At 38.7% G+C, this 22,099-nt stretch overlaps 1 protein-coding gene across 3 annotated transcripts in view; it reads left to right on the forward strand.

Moving 5' to 3' along the window:
- The window catches only part of LOC123511266 (protein piccolo-like), a 56,711-nt gene that overhangs the window by 21,534 nt on the left and 13,078 nt on the right, over positions 1-22,099 (forward strand). For all 3 annotated transcript variants that reach the window (XM_045267009.1, XM_045267010.1, XM_045267008.1), the window contains 6 exons: positions 2,615-2,734; positions 3,048-3,212; positions 5,940-6,124; positions 6,371-6,499; positions 6,982-7,086; positions 7,532-7,682. In XM_045267009.1, the coding sequence (XP_045122944.1) occupies positions 2,615-2,734; positions 3,048-3,212; positions 5,940-6,124; positions 6,371-6,499; positions 6,982-7,086; positions 7,532-7,682 (855 nt within the window). The remainder of the gene's footprint in view (positions 1-2,614; positions 2,735-3,047; positions 3,213-5,939; positions 6,125-6,370; positions 6,500-6,981; positions 7,087-7,531; positions 7,683-22,099) is intronic.

Raw genomic sequence — 22,099 nt, forward strand, 5'->3', positions numbered from 1 at the left:
AAGTGCTGGCTGTCAATCTGTCACTCTGCTATTAACTTGTGGATTGCTACTGATGCAAGTGCCTTGAATGTGGATTAGTTATGTATAAATGTTTTTACTTTCACTGACACTCCCAAGTGTCTTCCGGCACAGATTTAATTGTAAGGACTGGTTGTGTTATTCTTGAGTGTGCATGAGTGTTTATTTTCATTCATTACTTATCAACATTGCTTTGCTGGTTTTTTTTCTTTTTCTTATTTTGCATCTGCAATTTTTTCACAATGTTGCTGTTTATTTTTCCCCATTGTGTTGCTTTTTGTTATATTGTTTGTATTTACACTGCTGTGTCCTACCTGTTTGTTTATTTTTGTACCTTACCTGTTGTTGTTTTCTGCCTCATTCATTTGTCCCCATCTCCCATTTCTTCCCTGACCTCAACACCCATCCACCCTCGTACAGGTGTTTTCTCTTAATGTACACATGTCCACTAACTTCCCTTATCCCCCCGGCAAGAGTTAACCTAAAGGGAATGATGTGTATTGTCTAATGTTCATGTTAGATAGAACTGAATAAGGAATAATGTTGAGCACCATGTAGAAGAAAGATTAGTGTGTGTGTGTGTGTGTGTGTGTGTGTGTGTGTGTGTGTGTGTTAAGTTGTCATCATTGTTAGTCATCATCATCACCACTCACTTATCACATGATTTATATCTTTTTGCTGTGTCATCTATTGATTTATTAGTCTGAGTGATTCTTTTTTTTAAATCTCTCACTATTCATGTGCTTCATATTTTTTCTTTATTGGTTGGGCTGTCTTGGTGCTCATGTGTTTGCTGTTGAGTGTGTGTTTCAGTGTTGCATCAAACACCACCTGCATGTATGTACCTAAGATGTATGGCAGGTATGATCAGACTCATCTGCTGTGTTTTGCACTTCATAATGATATGTGTAGTTTATTTGAACATATGGCACATCTTTTGAAGTGCCATCAGTTAGTCATTCAGTCACTCAGTCAGTTATTTGATTACTCAGTCAATCAGCCAATCAGTAGTTCATTCAGTCTATCATTCAATTATTCAGTCATGTATCATGGACAAAAATGAACCTATATACCATTCAGTTAAATCAACATTACTCCTGTATCACTCACCTCATCCCTTCCACTCCCTTAACAAGTCCTGCATTGCTTTCCTAACCCTCATGATTCTCAACCTTCCCTATTTAAAACCGACATTACTTCCCTGTGCCATATACAAGACTCCCCACCCAATCTGCTCTTTTTTCTTGGAAATATTACCCAGCATCTCTATAATTTCCCAAGCCAACTCCTTCTCTTAGTAACATTATTGTGCAACTTTGTCAGTCAACTCCCAATCCTCATCCATGTGAAGGTGAAGCCCTGCAGTTGTGGTCACTGACTCTGACCTTGCATTGGTAACCTGCTTGAAAGTTTCAGTTTTTGAGGATTTTCTGAGTGTTTGCTTTATGTCTTGGCATATTTTTTATTGTCTTTGGTTTTCTCATGCTTTGGTATTTTTGCTTCTCTGCTTTATTTTTCTTCATTTATGCTTTGTTTCTACTAGTTTCTATTAATTTATTTTCTTTCTTTTAATGTCTATGGCTTGTGCAGAATATTTGTGAATGAGTTACAGTCCTTACAATAAAATGTTAGTCATCTGTGGTAAACTGAATTTTTAAAGTTCTTTTACATTTTATGTATTAATCAGTGTTATTTGTCTTAATTTTTTTTTTTTTATTGTAAAGAGTCAATTCTATATTTATAAAATCAGATTAAGAAATTTAACAGCAAAATCACATGTTGGTAAGTTATGATTAAATTTTAAAAAAGGAAAACTATTTTATTCATAGCTTTGAGTGCAGTGCATTTTAATAAAAATATGCATTTCAGTAATTTTGTGTGCATGATGGGGTACTTAATGAATGACTGGTATGATTGATGTTTTTTTATGGAATATTTGAATTTTTGTTGTAATATTAATTCATAACTAAATCTGTCATGATAATTGTTAAACTTGAATGTTGAAAAAGCTTTCCTTAACTCTTACTGTAATGGATCTATAATCAAATGCATCATAATATTTGTAGAGTCTAAATAAAGCTTACCTGCTCCCATGACAATGTTGATCCAGTACTACATGCATCACAATGATTACAGTACTTACATATAATAATCAACAAGCTTACCTTCACCCTCAACAATATTTTTCTATGATGAAATGTTTAGTCATAATTTTAAGACATTCTTAGATAAATGACATAGTTTTCCTTTACTTTTTAAATTCAATGTTATATTAGTACAAAGCAGAAAGTATCATAAGAGTAATGAAAATATCCTACCCATGTCTGCTTCTTTATTTTTATTGTGGCAGGATAACTGTCTGACTTTCCCTGTTTGTTCTCTTGTCACTTGGAAAATGCAAAGATATACTATAAAACTATAAGTCCAAAGTACCTGCAGTAAGGGTAAATGTGTATCAGAAAGGAAAGTACAGTATAATTACATATCTAGTTAGCAAATATTCTCTCAAACAAACATCACTCTCATTCCCCATAACATCCCCACAAATAACTGTAGTCTGAACTCACCACCACTCCCTTCCTTCTGTCCCTCACAGAGTACGTGTTTGAGGACAACCCAGACAGCAGTAAGTTAGAAGAGCAGATGAGAGGTGATGGTCCGCCTGTCATCTTTGCCATCCACAAGAACCTGACTGTCCTGGTGAAGCTGGTCAAATGTAGGTGTTTGCTGCCTCTAACTTATTAAGCTGATTATTGTAATATGCTGTAATGCTCTTTGTTAATCTTAGTGTTGAGAAGTTCATCATGTGCAGTGTTGCCTCTCTGATGTGTGCTAAGTTGATCACTATGATGTGTTATGATCCACTACACTAATCACCATGCTAAGTCTTTACAAACACCTACAAGCAAGGCTTTTTTTTAAATCTCTTCTTGTCCTTGTCTGAAATCTTTCTTAACATGAAAAATACAGGAAGAAGCATTCACATAAAATTGACAACTACCTCTAAAGTCCTATGTTGCCATTGGTAGTGGAGTGCTGCGTCGGGGTGGAGGTGTGGAACCTTGCCACGCGGGGCCTGTGCACAGTGGGCCAGGAGGAGCTGGTGGTGCTACTGGAAGTGGCACCAGGGGAGACACACCCACCGAGGGACCTGTTTGCCTTCTTCCATACTGTCTATCAACAAGCCAATCAGGGTATGTGTTGAGGTTTGGATAGTGTGTGCCTCTGTGTGTGTGTTTGGTTAATTTTATAAACTTTTAGCATCGAGTTAACTGTGCCTTACTTATGGTTGTCTTCTCACACACACACACACACACACACACACACACACACACACACACACACACACACACACACACACACACACACGAGTGTGCATAGTTTTAAAGAAAAATTGGATAAGTGTAGATATGGAGACGGGGCCACACAATCATAAAGCCTAGGCCCTGTAAAACTACAACTAGGTAAATACACACAGATAGCTCTTTTCCCACACACACACACACACACACACACACACACACACACACACACACACACACACACACACACACACACACACATGTAAAGAGCAGCTGTTAGATCCAGTTTGGGAATGATTACAAGTTCATTAAATAAAGGAGGAGAACTACTAGAATGGAAGAGAGCCAATGTAATATCAATATTTAAAGAAGGAAAGGCAACTGAGTCATTAGATTACAGACCGATGTTGCTTGTAAGTGTTGTGGGGAAGTTATGTGAAATAGTTATCAAAAAAATGGGTTAAACATCTGGAATAAGAACAAGTTATATCGAACAGACAATTTGGGTTCAGAACAGGATGGTCATGTGTGTTGAACTTAATAAGTTTTTACTCAAGAATAATAGAAGGACTGGAAAGCAAAGATGGATGGGTGGACACAGTATACTTGGACATAGAAAAGGCTTTTGATAAAGTCCCTCATGGCAGACTATTTGGAAACTAGAGAGCATAGGAGGACTGTGAGGAACTTTGTTAGACTGGATATGGGATTATTTGAAGAACAGGGAGATGAGAACTGTGATCAGAGATACATACTCATCTTGGGGTAAAGTAACAAGTGGAGTGCCACAAGGGTCAGTGTTAGCCCCCATTAAGTTCCAGATATATGTAAACAACATTCACAATGAGGTAAACAGTTGTATTAATTTGTTTGCTGATGATGCAAAGCTCCTAAGGGTAATCAAAACCCGAGAGGACTGTTCGCTGTTGCAGGAAGATATACACAAAATCTACGAGTGGAGTAAGAAGTGGAAATTGGAGTTCAACGCCAAGAGATATCACGTAATGGAACTAGGAAAGAGTAAGAGAAGACCAGTATGGAACTATCTGATGGGAGAGGAACAAATAATGAAGATTAAAGAGGAAAAAGATGTGGGAGTGATTATACAGGAAAATCTGAACCCCAAAAAACACGTAAGTAAGATATTTGGATTAGCATATAAAATTTTGACTAATATACGAGTGGCATTTCAATTCATGGACAAAGATATGATGAAAAAAATGATCACAAGCATGATACGTCCTAAGCTGAAATATGCAGCAGTAGTGTGGTCACCAAGCTCTAAAAAAAGATATAAGATTAGAATGGATTCAGAAGATAGCTACAAAGATGGTGTTGGAACTAAAGGATCTAACATACGAAGAAAAACTGAAGGAAATGGGACTGCCAACCTTACAAGATAGAAGAGAATGAGGGGATCTAATAACAATGCATAAAAATAGTAAATGGCATTGAAAAGATAGACAAGGAAGACCTGGTGCTGGTGACAGAAGAAGCTAGAAGGACAAGAGGACACGTAAAGAAGATTAGGATGAGGCAGTGTGTGAAGGATATTGGAAAATATACTTTTCCACATAGAACAGTGGAAATGTGGAATGCATTGAGTGATGAAGTTGTTACAGGACATAATGGGCATAATTTTAAAGAAAAATTGGATAAATGGAGACTTGGAGACAGGACACTATGAGCCTCGCTCGAACCCTGTACAATACAACTATGTAAACACACAAGCCAGAGGACCGGGGTTCGATTCCCCAGCCGGGTGAAGATATTTGGGTGTGTCTCCTTTCACGTGTAGCCCCTGTTCACCTAGCTGTGAGCAGGTACGGGATGTAAATCGAGGAGTTGTGACCTTGTTGTCCCAGTGTGTGGTGTGTGCCTGGTCTCAGGCCTATCTGAAGATCGGAAATAATGAGCTCTGAGCTCGTTTAGGGTAACGCCTGGCTGTCTCCAGAGACTGCAGCAGATCAAACAGTGAAACACACACACACACACACACACACACACACACACACACACACACACACACACACACACACACACACACACACACACACACACACACTTGAAGCTGCTTCTTCACTCTCTAAAAATATTCCACTTTACTTCAAATTATTTCCACAATACAATAAAACTATTTGTCTTTTCTCTGTGTATGTGTGTGATTCACCTCAGTCATCTGCTGGTCACCTAGCCAGTCTTCCCCATTACGGAGCAAGCTCAGAGCTCGTAGACCGATCTTCGGGTAGGACTGAGACCACATAACACACTCCATACACCGGGAAAGTGAGGCCACAACCCCTCGAGTTACATCCCGTACCTATTTACTGCTAGGTGAACAGGGGCCACACATTAAGAGGCTTGCCCATTTGCCTTGCCGCTTCCCGGGATTCGAACCCAGTCCTCTCGATTGTGAGTCGAGAATGCTAACCACTACACTACGCGGTGTGTGTGTGTGTGTGTGTGTGTGTAGAACCTGCAATATGCACATGTAAGCAAAGAAATAAGGGAAGATAAGTGTTTAAAGAGACTAGAAAACATATGAACAAGACCAATCTTAGAATAATACCTGGAATAATGCACAGTCACCAAACCACTCACCAACACCTTCTCCTTCAGGTAACTTAGTGACAGAATTGGGCCACACCATCTTCACGGAGTCTGAGGGGTTGCTGGGGTCACGGGAGCACGGTGGCTTCCTATACGTGCGGCCCACCTTCCAGTGCCTCCGTAACCTGGTGCTGCCACCCTCGCCCTACATATTTGCCGTGCTCATCCAGAAGTGGGAGACGCCCTGGGCAAAGGTAGGTTGCTGGTTTTCTATGGTTCTTCTTATTGTCCATCTTTTTGTTGGTATGCCAGGTTTATTCTGCTAGCTGATTTTCTATTTTGGTGTAGTATGATGGTTTGTGAGATTTTTTCCCATTTTACCAAGAGCCAATGGGACTGAGAGTGTAAATAATGGTGAAAGTAATAGTAATAATAATAAGCTAACATTCTTAAATAGTAAAACGGTCATATTTGCTTTATTTAAACACTCCCTCCTGCAGGTGTTTCCCCTCCGACTCATGCTGCGTATGGGGGCAGAGTTCCGCTACTACCCGTGTCCCCTGGTATCCACTCGGAACCGCAAGCCAGTCTTCTGTGAGATTGGCCACACCATCATGAACCTGCTGGTGGTATGTCTCCTTCCTACCACTGTACTTAATTATATGACTTGGTGGCTCCTCATTCATGTTCCTGCCACTACTACTTACTTTACTGTATTTGATGTCTTTGATCTAAGAGTAAAATTGCTAGTTGTGAAGAAAATCTAGTATGAATGATAACCAGTATGCATGTGTGTGTGTGTGTAAAAAATAATAATAATGATATATGGTTTCTAGAAATTGTAGTGTTTGTGTGTATATGTTACCTGTATTCTTAAACATTCTAGGTTCTCAAGTTTATTCTCAGAGGCTAAAGAGATAAGCATGGTTTTCTTCATGGTTTTTTTTTTATTAATGTAGAAACGTTTTTGAAATATATGAATAATGAAAACATTCCTAGAACCTTGATAATCTGCTTTAGGGACTTTTGAAAAGCAGATAAGGTTAGACACCAAAATGTTTGAGGATATAACAGTTTGTCACACCCTCACTCCACAACCCTTGCCTTCCAGGATTTCCGCAACTATGCCTACACCGTCCCAGCCATTGAAGGCTTTGTTATCCACATGGAGGATAAGAAGACCAGTCTCCTCTTTCCCAAGAACAGATATGAACAGGTGGGAGGCTCACCACACTCTGGGAAAGACTAGGAAATGAGGAACCACCATAATTGATTTGACGTTTGTGTATTCTTCAAGAATGGATTTGTGTTTTCTTTGATTTGCTTTACTGAGACAACTTTCTTTCAAAATCTCCAGTGTGTTCTTTAGTGATGGATTAATAGGAAAATATGTAAAAAATCAGTTTTTTGCTAATAACAGATTGATATGAAAACTGCAGTTTTAATATGTGGTAAATTGATAGGAAAATTTGTAAACATTAAATATTTGTGCAACAAAAATCATAACATAGCAAATCGTGTTGTATACTTATTCTCATACTTTTAAGAATGAAAAATAGTTGACATCAGGAATGTACAACTCTAAGTATTTCTTCATTTTTTCTGTCTTAAATCAGTAGACATAAATATTAGTGGGCCTGACTCCTTTCTTGTGTTGGCAGGTGACCAAGGCCCTGAGCAACAGCAATGACCATGTGCTGGCCCTGGGGGCCAACTTCAGCCCTCAGGCTGACTCCCACCTGGTGACTATTGAGAACGATGATGGCCACTATTCCACCCAGGCCATCAACATCCACAGCCGCCCACGCAAGGGTGAGGACTTTTTGTATTTACCTAGTTGTATTTACCTAGTTGTAGTTTTACAGGGCCTGGGCTTTATGCTCGTGTGGTCCCGTCTCCATATCTACACTTATCCAATTTTTCTTTAAAACTATGTACACTCTTTGCTGATACCACTTCCTCACTCAAACTGTTCCAAGTCTCAACACATCTTTGCGGGAAACTAAATTTTTTAACATCTCTCAGACATCGTCCCTTCCTTAGTTTCTTACTATGCGATCTTGTGCTTCTAAAGTCATATTCTTCTCTCAGGATCAGTTTCTCATTATCCACTTCATCCATTCCGTTAATCAATTTATAAACTTGTATCAGATCCCTCTCTCTTCTCTGCTCCAAGGTTGGTAGATCCATTGCCTTTAGTCTCTCCTCATATGCCATCCCTTTAAATTCTGGAACCATTCTTGTAGCCATTTTTGTAGTCTCTAATTTTCTTATGTGTTTCTTTTATGGGAGTCCACACAACTCCTGCATATTCCAATCTAGGTCTTATTTTAGTACTTATCAATTTCTTCATCATTTCCTTGTCCATATAGTGAAATGCTACTCCAATATTCCTTAGCAAATTATACGTCTCTCTGAAAATTCTATCAATATGGCTAACCGGTTGATTATTTTCTTCCATTGTCACTCCCAAGTCCTTTTCCTTTTTTACTTTTTCTAGTTCTACTCCATCTCCCATCTTATAGATTCCCACTGGTCGTCTTTCACTTTTTCCCATTTCCATGACATGGCTTTTGTCCACATTGAATTCCATCTCCCATTTTTTGCTCCATTTCCAGATCTTGTTTAAGTCTTCCTGTAGTATTTCACAATCCTCTTTTTGTTTAATGACTCTGCACAGTTTCGCATCGTCCGCAAACAGATTTATGTAGCTGTTCACTCCCTCTGGCATGTCATTTATATATACGAGAAAAGTATTGGTGCCAATACTGACCCTGTGGCACTCCGCTGTCTACTGTTCTCCACTTGGACTTCATATCTTTAACTATCGTCCTTATTTCTCTCCCCCTTAAGTAATTCTTCATCCATCTCAATGTGCTTCCTTTTAAGCCACCCTTCTCCTCTAACTTCCATAGTAATCTTTCATGTGGCACTTTATCAAAAGCCTTTTTTAGATCTAAATAAATACAGTCAATCCATCCCTCTCTCTCTTGTACTTTATCAACTATTCTAGAGTAGAAACTCAATAAATTTGTCACACATGACCGACCTTTTCTAAAACCAAATTGGCTATTTGATAATATTTTGTTGTCTTCAAGAAACTCGATCCATTGCTTCTTTATTACTTTTTCACACATCTTGCATATTACACTAGTTAGTGATACCGGCCTGTAATTTAAAGGTTCTTCCTTCCTTCCGCTCTTATATATGGGAACCACCTCAGCTCTTTTCCACTCCACTGGCACTGTTCCATTTTCTATTGAGCATTTTATGATGTTGTATATTGGACTTGCTAGTTCTTCCCTACATTCTTTCAGTATTCTGCCTGAGACTTCATCCGGTCCCATTGCCTTTTCCTCATCCAATTCCGTCATCAACTTTTTATTTCAAGCTTGGTTACTTTAATCTCTTTCATATAGACAGTCTCTCTATTACCCTGTGGTCTTTCAAATTTGGATTCCTTAGTAAAGACCTCATGAAATTTACTATTTAACAGTTCTGCCATACTTTTGGGTCTTCCACCATTCCGTTTCTCCTTTTAACCTTTCTATTGTTTCTTTTTGTCTTATTTTTCCATTTATGAATCTGTAGAACAATTTTGGTTGTTCCTTACATTTTTCGACAATGTCCTTTTCATAGTTCTTTTCTTCTTCCTTTCTCACCTTAGCATATTCATTTCTTGCTGTTTTGAAGTTTTCCTTATTTTCTGGATTTCTGTTTCTTCTCCACCTTTTCCATGCTCCATCTCGTTTCTCCTTTGCCCTAGCACATCTTGCATTAAACCAATCTTTCTTTCCTTCTTCTTTAGGTCTATATTTCGGAACATATTCCCTGACCCCAGTTTTGTATATTTCCAAAAATAAGTTATATTTCTCTTGAACCGTTAATGAGTTTTCCATCTCCTCCCAGTTTACGTTTTAAAATAGTTCTTGAGATTCTCAATATCAGCCTTTCTGTAATTTAATCGGTCTCCTTTGTATGATTCATCTCTATCTTCCTTTCCTTCTTCTATATCCATCTCTAATATTACATGGTCACTCTTTCCCAATGGGCACTTGTATCTTATATCATCGTTAATTGGTATATCCCTTGTAAAAACTAGGTCTAATCTTGCCGGCTCATCGTTTCCTCTGAATCTTGTGTTTTCCTTTACTCTTTGGACCATCAAATTATCTATCATTAGGTTCAGGAATCTATCTCCCAGGCATCTTCCCCATACCACTTTCATAATTTTCCCAGTCTACCTCCTTACAGTTGAAATCTCCTATCAATATCACTTTTCTCCTTTCCTTAATGATTCTTGTAAGACTCCTTATTGTGTCATCTATCATGTCTCTATATTCTTGGTTAGTCCATGAGTTTGTTTTGGTGGCACATATGTTCCAATGATTGTTAACTCCTTTTTGTTAATATGCATCTTAACATACAGTATTTCTGATTTTCCTTCCCAAACTCCACTTGATTTACCACTATCTCCTTCCTTAACATCATCATGACTCCTCCTCCTCCTTTACCCACTCTGTCTCTCCTCCATATATTATACCTTTTATCTATGTCTATTTTATTGCCTCATTTAACTTTGTTTCCACCAGGCATACAATATCTGGTTCTTCTTTCTTTATGTAATCTCTTAATTCTAATTTACTAGATAAAATCCCATCTATGTTTGTATACATCATTTTTAATCTCTTGTTCTTATCATTTTAGTTAAACTTGCTCCATTCTTTTCTCTTCTTTCTCTTTTATATACCATTTCCTTATCCTGTCTCCTATAATTCTCCAAAAATGCCTTCTTCTCCTCCTCTGACCTTTCATTATTTTTTCTCTTGCTTCTGCCACCAGTTCATTGTGTCTCTTCCTTTCCTCCTCGTTTCTATTTTTCTTTATATATATATCTTTGCAACCTTCTGTTTCTCTGAGTTTCGTTTTTCTATATAGTACTTCTTCTGCTGCTGCTTGTGATTTTAGTAATATCTTAATTGGTCTCACTGTTCCTTCTTGATATGGTCCCATTCTATGGATTTCTTCTACTTCCTCTTCTAAGTTCTGTCTATCCTCGTCATTCAGATGTTTTAGTAGGTCTTTTACTGATTTCATTTCGTCTTTTTCCCTTCTTGGTCTATATTTAACATTTTTTCTTTCAGTCCAAAAATAATTACACTCTTCTTTTTTCCGCAATTTCTCTTACTAAATTTTCTTTTTCTTGAGGACTCCTATCATTTTGCTTGTCATATTTTCATCTCTTTCTTTTAACTGTTCTTGAAATACTTCTTGAAATGATTCCTTGTCTTTCTTATCTTGGATTCTCCATGCTTGTACTTCTTTTTTAATCACGTCTTGTACTCTTTCTTCTTCTTTGTTAACTAGATCTTTTAGCTTTTCTTTTTCTTTCTCGGCTTTACCGAGTCCTTCTTCCATCAATTTCTTATAGTTCGCTATTTGGACTTTTAATTCTTCATTTTCGGTTCTTAGCCTAGTTTCGTTTTCTTCCACTCTTTTTATCCTTTCTTTCAATTTCTGGAGCTCTTTATCCTGTTCTTCATTCTCTTTCATTCCCATACTCTCCTTTATCAATTTATCTAATTTACGTTCGATAGTTAAGACTCTATCAAATAGTGAAGTTTGCGCCGTGTCAAAGCCTTCAAATTCTCCTCCTCCCTCACCAACATTGTCATCATCAGCTTTCATTCTTTCCCTTGTCACATACCTGCATTAAGATGGAATATCTTTCTCACTCATTATTTTTCCACACTTATCGCCCAGGCCACTGTAAACCCAAACAAGGGTAGTGAAGATCAGCTGATTGTCGGAAACGACTATAGTCATCCTTCCTCTGCTGCGTCTGTGTGTGTGTGTGTGTGTGTGTATGTGTGTGTGTGTGTGTGTGTGTGTGTGTGTGTGTGTGTGTGTGTGTGTGTGTGTGTGTGTGTGTGTGTGTGTATCCACTTGATCCATTCTGTTAATCAATTTATAAACTTTATCAGATCCCCTCTCTCCCTTCTCTGTTCCAGGGTTGGTAAATCCATAGCCTTTAGTCTCTCCTCATATGTCATCCTTTCAAATTCTGGAACCATTCTTGTAGCCATTTTTTGTAGTCTCTCCAACTTCCTTATGTGTTTCTTTTTATGGGGGGTCCACACAACTTCTGCATATTCCAATCTGGATCTTATAGTACTTATCAATTTCTTCATCATTTCTTTGTCCATGTAGTGAAATGCTAATCCAATATTCCTTAGCAAATTATATGTCTCACTGAAAATTCTATCAATATGTCTTACTGGTTGATTATTTTCTTCCATCGTCACTCCCAAATCCTTTTCCTTTTTTACTTTCTCCAGTTCTACTCCATCTCCCAACTTATAGATTCTCACTGGTCGTCTTTCACTCTTTCCTATTTCCATGACATGGCCACATTGAATTCCATCTCCCACTTTTTACTCCATTTCCAGATCTTATTTAGGTCTTCCTGCAGTATTTCACAATCCTCTTTTTGCTTTATAACTGCACAGTTTCGCATCATCCGCAAACAGATGTATGTAGTTGTTCACTCCCTCTGGCATGTTGTTTATATATATGAGAAAAAGTATTGGCGCCAATACTGACCCCTGTGGCACTCCGCTTTCTACTGCTCTCCACTTGAACTTCTTATCTTTATCTACCGTCCTTATTTCTCTTCCCCTCAAATAATTTTCCATCCATCTCAATGTGCTTCCTTTTAAGCCACCCTTCTCCTCTAACTTCCACAGTAATCTTGCATGTGGCACTTTATCAAATGCCTTTCTTAAATCCAGATAAATACAGTCAACCCATCCTTCTCTTTCTTGTACTTTATCAACTATTTTAGAATAGAAACTCAGTAAATTTGTTACACATGACCAACCTTTTCTAAAACGAAATTGGCTATTTGATAATAATTTGTTGTCTTCAAGGAACTCAATCTATTGTTTCTTTGTTACTCTTTCACACATCTTGCATATTACACTAGTTAGTGATACGGGTCTGTAATTTAAAGGTTCTTCCTTCCTTCCGCTCTTATATATGGAAACCACCTCAGCTCTTATCCATTCTACTGGTACTGTTCCATTTTCTATTGAGCATTTTATGATGTATATAGGTCTTGCTAGTTCTTCCCTACATTCTTTTAATATTCTGCCTGAGACTTCGTCCGGTCCCATTGCCTTCTCTTCATCTAATTCCGTCATCAACTCTTTTATTTCAAGCTTGGTTACTTTAATCTCTTTCATACAGACCATCTCTCTATTACCCTGTGGTCTTTCAAATTTGGATTCCTTAGTAAAGACTTCCTGAAATTTACTATTTAACAGTTCTGCCATACTTTTGGGTCTTCCACCATCCTGTTCTCTCCTTTTAACCCTTCTATTGTTTCTTTTTGCCTTATTTTTCCATTTATGTATCTGTATAAAACAATTTTGGTTGCTCCTTACATTTTTCGACAATGTCCTTTTTATAGTTCCTTTTCTCTTCCTTCCTCACCTTAGCATATTCATTTCTTGCTGCCTTGAAGTTTTCTTTATTTTCTGGATTTCTATTTCTCCTCCACCTTTTCCATGCTCCATCTCTTTTCTCCTTTGCCCTAGCACACCTTGCGTTAAATCAACCTCTCTTTCCTTCTTCTTTAGGTCTATATTTCGGGACATATTCCCTGACTCCTGTTTTGTACATTTCCAAAAATAAGTTATATTTTTCTTGCACCCTCTCTGAGTTTTCCATCTTCTCCCAGTTAACGTTTTTGAAATAGTTCTTGAGGTTCTCATTATCAGCCTTTCTGTAGTTTAGTCGGTCTCCTTTGTATGATTCATTTCTATCTTCCTTTCCCTCTTTTATATCCATTTCTAATATTACATGGTCACTCTTTCCCAATGGGCACTTATATCTTATATCATCATTCATTTGTATATCCCTTGTAGAAACCAGGTCCAATCTCGCCAGTTCGTCATTTCCTCTGAATCTTGTGTTTTCCTTTACTCTTTGGTCCATATTTTCTATCATTAGATTCAGGAATCTTTCTCCCCAGGCTTCTTCCCCCATACCATTTTCATAATTTTCCCAGTCCACCTCCTTACAGTTGAAATCTCCTACTAATATCACTTTTCTCCTTTCTTTAATTACTCTCGTTAGACTCCTTATTGTGTCATCTCTCATGTCTTTATATTCTTGATTGGTCCATGAATTTGTTTTTGGTGGCACATATGTTCCAATGATTGTTAACTCTTTTTATTAATATGTATCTTAATATACAGTGCTTCTACTTTTCCTTCCCCACACTCCACTTGGTTTACCACCATCTCTTTCCTTAACATCATCATGACTCCTTCTCATTTACCCACTCTGTCTCTCCACCATATATTATACCTATTATCCATGTCTATTTTTATTGCCTTATTTAATTTTGTTTCAGCCAGACACACAATATCAGTTTCTTCTTTCTTTATGTAATCTCTTAATTCTATTTTACTTGATAAAACCCCATCTATGTTCGTATACATCATTTTTAACCTCTTGCTCTTATCAACTTTAGTTAAACTTGCTCCACTTTTTCCTCTTCCTTCTCTTTTATATACCATTTCCTTATCCTGTTTCCTAGAATTCTCCAAAAAAAATGCCTTCTTCTCCTCCTTTGACCTTTCATTATTTTTTCCTTGCTTCTACCACCACTTCATTGTGTCTCTTCCTTTCTTCCTCATTTCTATTTATATATATTATATATATATATATATATATATATATATATATATATATATATATATATATATATATATATATATATATATATATATATATATATATATATCCTTGCAACCTTCTGTTTCTCTGAGTTTTGTTGTTCTATATAGTATTTCTTCTGTTGCTGCTTGTGATTTTAGTAGTATCTTAATTGGTCTCACTGTTCCTTCTTGATATGGTCCCATTTTGTGGATTTCTTCTACCTCCTCCTCTAAGTTCTGTCTATCCTCATCATTTAGATTCTTTAGTAGGTCTTTGACTGATTTCATTTCCTTTTTTTCCCTTCTTGGTCTATATTTTATATTTTTTTTCTTTCAGACCAAATATGATTACACTCTTTCTTTTCTGCAATTTCCCTTACTAGGTTTTCTTTTTCCTTAAGAACTCCTATCATTTTGTTTGCCATATTTTCATCTCTTTCTTTTATCTGTTCTGAATCACCTCTTGAAAATTATCCTTGTCTTTCTTATCCTGGAGTCTCCATGCCTGTACTTCTTTCTTAATCACGTCCTGTACTCTTTTCTTTCTTTATTTACTAGAACTTTCAGATCCTCTTTTTCTTTCTCGGCTTTACCGAGTCCTTCTTCCATCTGTTTCTTGTACTTAGCTACTTCCTTTTTCAGTTCCTCGTTTTTTGTTCTTAGCCTTGCTTTGTTTTCTTCCACTCTTTTTATCCTTTCTTTCAAGTTCTGAAACTCTTTTACCTGTTCTTCGTTCTCTTTAATTCCCATACTCTCCTTTATCCATTTATCCAATTTTCTTTCTAGCGTTAACACTCTTATGGAGGGCAGTGTTTGCCTCATCAAAACCTCCAAATGCCCCCTCTCCCTCATCAACATATTCATCCTTTTCTTGCATTCTTTCCCTGGTCTCATATTTAAATGTAATCTCTTCCTTACTCATGCTTCTCTAACAATGTATTCCTGAAAACAAGTGCCACACAACTTGCCCAGGCCTCTGTAAACACAAACAACAGGTAGTGGGATCAGCTGATGCTCAGAGATCCATCCTTGATCGTGTATGTGTATGTGTGTGTGTGTGTATTTGTATGTGTATGCATGTATGTATCAAAAAGCCATAACAAGCCATAACTACTCATTTGCCTGCAATTAAAAGTTGGATTTACAAAAGGGATAAGATGGTATTGGATCTCAAGTATAGTGAGATGAATGGAATTGCCTTAGTAGTAGTGTTAAGTCATTAAGGAACTTTAATCCTTAACTGACTTTTTTTTTTTTTTTTTTTTTTTTTTTTTACGTAGGGAAGAGGGCCAGCCAAGGGCAAAAAAAAGAAAGTTAGAAAAAAGCCCACTTGAGCACTGGCTCTCCAAAGAGTACAAAAAGTGCCAAAACCATCAGCCAGAATTAGGGAGCAAATGCCTCGATACCTCCCTCTTAAAAGAAGACAAGTTGTAGGAATTCGGAAATACAGATGCAGGGAGGGTGTTCCAGAGTTTTACCAGTGAAAGGGATGAATGATTGAGCGTACTGGTTAACTCTTGCATTAGAGAGTTGGACAGAATAGGGATGAGAGGAAGAAGAAAGCCTTGTGCAGCGTGGCCGCAGGAGGAGGGAGGCATGCAGTTAGCAAGATCAGTAGAACAGTTACCATGAAAATAGCGATAAAATATAGAAAGGGATGCAACATTTCGGCGGTGAGAAAGAGACTGAAGACAGTTAGTCAGAGGAGGGAGCTTCATGAGACGAAGAGCTTTCGATTCCACCCTATCAAGCAAAGCTGTGTGACTGGAACCCCCCCAAACATGCAAAGAGTACTCCATACAGGGACGGATAAGGCCCTTATACAGAGTAAGCAGTTGGAGGGCGAGAAAAACTGGCGGAGACGCCTCAGAACACCTAATTTCATAGAAGCTGTTTTAGCAAGAGATGAGATGTGAAGTTTCCAGTTAAGATTATGAGCAAAGGACAGACCGAGGATATTCATTGTGGAAGAGGAGACAGTTGAGTGTCATTGAAGAAGAGGGATAGTTGTCTGGAAGGTTGTGTCGAGTTGATAGATGGAGGAATTGAGTTTTTGAGGCATTGAAAACTACTAGATTTTCTCTGCCCCAATCGGAAATTTTAGAAAGATCGGAAGTCAGGCGTTCCGTGGCGTCCCCGCGTGATCTGTTAATTTCCTGAAGGGTTGGACGTCTCTGAAAGAACGTGGAAAGATGTAGGGTGGTATCATCAGCGTAGGAGTGGATAGGGCAAGAAGTTTGGTTAAAAGGTCATTAATGAATAATAGAAAGAGAGTGGGTGACAGGACAGAACCCTGAGGAACACCACTATTAATAGGTTTAGGAGAAGAACAGTAGCCATCTACCACAGCAGCAATAGAGCGGTCGGAAAGGAAACATGAGATAAAGTTGCAGAGAGAAGGATAGAAGCTGTAAGAGGGCAGTTTTGAAATCAAAGCTTTATGCCAGACTCTATCAAAAGCTTTTGATATGTCTAACGCAACAGCAAAAGTTTCACCGAAATCTCTAAAAGAGGATGACCAAGACTCAGTAAGGAAAGCCAGAAGATCACCAGTAGAGCGACCTTGACGGAAGCCATACTGGCGATCAGACAGAAGATTGTGAAGTGACAGATGTTTGAGAATCTTCCTATTCAGGATAGATTCAAAAACTTTAGACAAGCAAGAGATTAAAGCTATAGGACGGTAGTTTGAGGGGTTAGAACGGTCACCCTTTTAGGAACAGGCTGAATGTAGGCGAACTTCCAGCAGGAAGGAAAGGTAGAAGTCGATAGACAAAGTTGGAAGAGTTTGGCCAGGCAAGGTGCAAGCACAGAAGCACAGTTTTTGAGAACAATAGGAGGGACCCCATCAGGTCCATAAGCCTTCCGAGGGTTTAGGCCAGCAAGGGCATGGAAAACATCATTACGAAGAATTTTGATTGTAGACATGAAATAGTCAGAGGGAGGAGGAGAGGAGGGACAAGCCCAGAATCGTCCAAGGTGGAGTTGTGAGCAAAGGTTTGAGAGAAGAGTTCAGCTTTAGAGACAGAAGAGATGGCAGTGGTGCCATCAGGATGAAATAAAGGAGGGAAAGATGAAGAAGTGAAGTTATTTGAGATGTTTTTGGCTAGATGCCAGAAGTCACGAGGAGAGTTTGAGTTTGAAAGATTTTGACATTTCCTATTTATGAAAGAGTGTTTGGCAAGTTGAAGAACAGACTTGGCATGATTCCGGCAGAGATATAAAGTGCATGAGATTCAGGAGATGGAAGGCTCAAGTACCTTTTGTGGGCAACCTCTCTATCATGTATAGCACGAGAACAGGCTGAGTTAAACCAAGGTTTAGAAGGTTTAGGTTGAGAAAAGAATGAGGAATGTACGCCTCCATGCCAGATACTAACACCTCTGTTATGCGTTCAGCACAAAGAGATGGGTCTCTGACACGGAAGCAATAATCATTCCAGGGAAAATCAGCATAATACCTCCTCAGGTCCCCCCAACTGGCAGAGGCAAACGCCAGAGGCACCTTCGCTTTGGGGGATCCTGCGGAGGGATTGGAAAAATAGGACAAGATACAGAAATGAGATTGTGATCGGAGGAGCCCAACGGAGATGAAAGGGTGACAGCATAAGCAGAAGGGTTAGAGGTGAGGAAGAGATCAAGAATGTTGGGCGTGTCTCCAAGACGGTCAGGAATACGGGTAGGGTGTTGCACCAGTTGCTCTAGGTCATGGAGGATAGCAAAGTTGAAGGCTAGTTCACCAGGGTGGTCAGTGAAGGGAGAGGAAAGCCAAAGCTGGTAGTGAACATTAAAATCTCCAAGAATGGAAATCTCAGCGAAAGGGTAGAGGGACAGAATGTGCTCCACTTTAGAAGTTAAGTAGTCGAAGAAATTACTATAGTCAGAAGAGTTAGGGGAGAGATAAACAGCACAGATGAATTTAGTTTGAGAGTGACTGTTAAGTCGTAGCCAAATGGTCTGCACAATGAGTTCTACCTCCATTTCCGAATAAAATACATACACTTCAAAAATGCCTGAGGACTATTTTAGTTACATAAATCTATGCCTCCTTTTGATACTGATTGCAGTCCATATCATACACTCTACCCCTTACATGAGGCTTAGTACTGCCATCCTTTCCCACAACACTCTTACTACCTCATATCTGTTTGCCCTAGATCTTGCTACACTGCCAAGCCTTCCCATCCCATCCAGTGTGCCCTATCCTTATATCTATCTTTTCCCAAGTCCTACCTTCATCTGTTGCCTCACCATTTATAACTAATTCCTGACTTTTTTTTCACTGTTAAACTTTATCCTAAAATCCTTCGTATACTGTGCAACTATATAACTCTATGTAGCACATAACCATATGTAGCATTGGAAGTTCCCTTCTGTCCTCACACAACTGTGTCATCAGCATAGAGTAGACAGCTCAGCCTTTCCTCCACAAGCCTCACCCCATAACCTGACTCTCAATCTAACTGCTGGCTCTTCTTTGTATAGTACAAAAGTAAAGGTGATAGAACATAACCTTGCCTCACCCCTCTTTGACTACCTACCCACGCTGTCTCCATGTCCTCGAGCCTGTAAATTGCCCATGTGTCCTCATACATACAAGCAAGCCCCGCTTAACGAACAGGTTACGTTCCTAAAAAAACGTTCATTGCGCGAATTTTCGTTTCGTTTGAGTGAAAGTGAATTACTAATGAAATACCGTGGTATAGTGAATTACTAATGAAATACCACTGTATTTCATTAGTAATTCACTATCACTCAGTGCCACGGAGTCAAGGTTATCCTCATGGCACGAGCGTATATGAATACTAAGATACAATAAGTCCTCATTTTACACTAGAAATGCGTTCCTCAAAAAGCTATTGTAAACCGAACCCGTTTTAACATGTATTAGATAGGAATACGTTGCTCAGTATGAAAGTCAATCGAAAAAAGTAAACAAACATCCATCTCAACCCTCAAGGTTTCAATAATAGACAGCGCCTTTTCTGAAATGAGGGTCAACGAGAGTGGGGCATGCTGGCGTGTTTGGCTGTCTATCCAAATTTTAAGTAAACCCTCCATCTGATCCATAATGGGTTTCCAATGTTTTGTCAGCAATTTTACCTGCAGGCTTGAAGCATTAGCTGCTGCCTCCTTAACACTTGAAGCATTTCTCAAAACAGTAGCAACTGTTTACTGTGGTAAATTCAGGGAACGGCTTATGGCTGATGAGCCTTCCCCAAGTTCTTTTCTCTTGACTATATCAAGCTTCGTTTCCAACGATAAACTTTTCCTGGCTCGTTTAACCTTACCCACTTCTTCACCAAGATCCAAATTATGTTTCGGTGACATTTTGGACAGGAATTGGTCTTAATTGCAGAGAATAATGTAAGTAAATCACAGAGCACAGTCTCACTGTTATTCGTCGTGGTGGCGCGAAAGTGACTGGTTTGTTGTTGATCACAGTGCAGTGCCACAATCACAGGCAGCAGGAATTTCAAATATTGTAAGTGCGATTTTTTTATCGTAAATTGAAAAAATGGTAGTAATTGTCAATTATTGTATCTGCGAATTTATCATATACTAAACTAGTGTAAAACGAGGACTTACTGTATGATATCCATTATAGCAGGCAATAGAGGAGTAGAAACATAAATTTAATATCGTGGTTAAAGCAACATGCAAGCTAAAAGGGTCACAAGAAGAAGAAGCGGCCGAGTCTCCGCCTTGTCTGTGGCCAATCTCATCTCTGCTTTATTTTTTGGTATTCCATGTAAGATTTCACTTTATGCATTACAAAACAATCCTTTCTTGGGGGCAAGGTTTGTAAAAAGCTAATAGAAATGTTGGTTTGTGAACATAAATGCATATATAAGACAGTAACACCACCTCAAGAGGTGGTGTTCCCAGCAACCTCAGAGCAACCTGATAGCAACCTCGTCACCGTCATGGATGCCATTTCATGGCAGGAGGTTGCTCTGATGTTGTTAAAGAATATTGGATCCTGCTTCTGGTGCTGGTATTGGCTGCTTCTGTCTCACTTTCTCCCACTCCACAATATGAAGAGGTTGACCTGTATTTCTGTTCCACTTAACAACGTGTTTTCACTGCTTAGCATGTTACTCGCGTTAGTGCAATATGCTAGACTCTGCTTCACCACGGCGAACTTTGATCCGCTCCTGCACAAATTACAGTGGAGCTATCAGTGAGACAATTTGTAAGTAGCTCCTCTAACTTCCGATGACTCATATGACATCATAAAAGTAGTGTACACCGGTGGCCCAATACGCTACGAAACATATATATAATTTTTTTTTAACCCACATGGTATGTTGGGGACCAACCCAGAATGCATCCCCCCTATTTCCAATGGGAAAATTACGTCCGCTAAACGAATTTTCGCTCTACGAACAGCTTTGACACCCCCCTATCTTGTTCATTAAGCAGAGTATTGCTGTACACTAATGTATGTATATAAGTAACTTTATAATGTTGATGATCTTAAATTTATGAAGGAAGGGAGAGTGGAGTGGGAAAGATGCTAGCTGGCAACCTGTGGAATGTAAACAAAGGGCGCATCATTGTACCACATACAAAACTTATGTAGCACATTTCCACAAGGCTTTCCATTTTATCCATTGCAGAGTCACAAGTTCAGGAGTTCTTTTAGCTTGCAAGGAAGATACAGTCTCACCAGTCTTCTTAATAGAGTCTGGTGACTTGAAAATAGTAGAGACAGTAGATGGAGTCAAGATGGTGGCGAGCAGTGCTGTTAATTTTCTCGCCTCACGTGTGTGTGAATAATATCCAGCTTCACTTCAAGAGTATGAGACTTTCTTTTCTTCTTAGGAATGCTAGGCGACATTGCAGGGCATTTTGCTGACATGTTGAGCGTGAGCGTGCTGGTCCGTTTTTGTTTTGAACTAAGAGTGGGGAAGGGTAGGGAGTGAGCAATGCGCGTTTTGTCCACAAGAGGCGCTGGTGTATTCAAAAGCCTGTTGCCTTGTGTGATATGGTGGGGCTTTCAAACTTGGAAAAAATTACCTGGATAAAATTTCATTAAAGCGAGTTTGGTGTTTGTTATACGAGCAGATGGTAGTAAAAGGAAACATTCATTGTAGCAAAATTTTCTCCTGTAAACGTTCGTTAAGCAGAGGTTGCCTGTACTATGTTTTATGCTGACTATCCTGTTTGGTGTGGTGTGGTCTGGTGTGTAGTGGGAGAGTTCTGGTAGTGTGGCTCACTGAGAAGTGTTGCCATATGATGAGACAATAGTTTAAGAGAGGATACATCCACACCTGGTTTGAAATTAGGGATGGGGAAAATGCTGCTTATGTGAATGATCATTGCACCTCAAAGCAACATAGGATGCACTTAGATGAATTATCATAAGTGTTAAAAAAAAAAAATTTTGACAAATTTATGATTGAGAATGATTGGTGGAAATTGGTAGGTATGTTCCACAGAGATAATCATGCATAGGCCTGATGACCTCTTGCAGCTTCCTTTGCTTTCTTATGAATTT

This window comes from Portunus trituberculatus, chromosome 31 (assembly GCF_017591435.1).
Source record: "Portunus trituberculatus isolate SZX2019 chromosome 31, ASM1759143v1, whole genome shotgun sequence".
Classification (NCBI taxonomy): Eukaryota; Metazoa; Arthropoda; class Malacostraca; order Decapoda; family Portunidae; genus Portunus; species Portunus trituberculatus.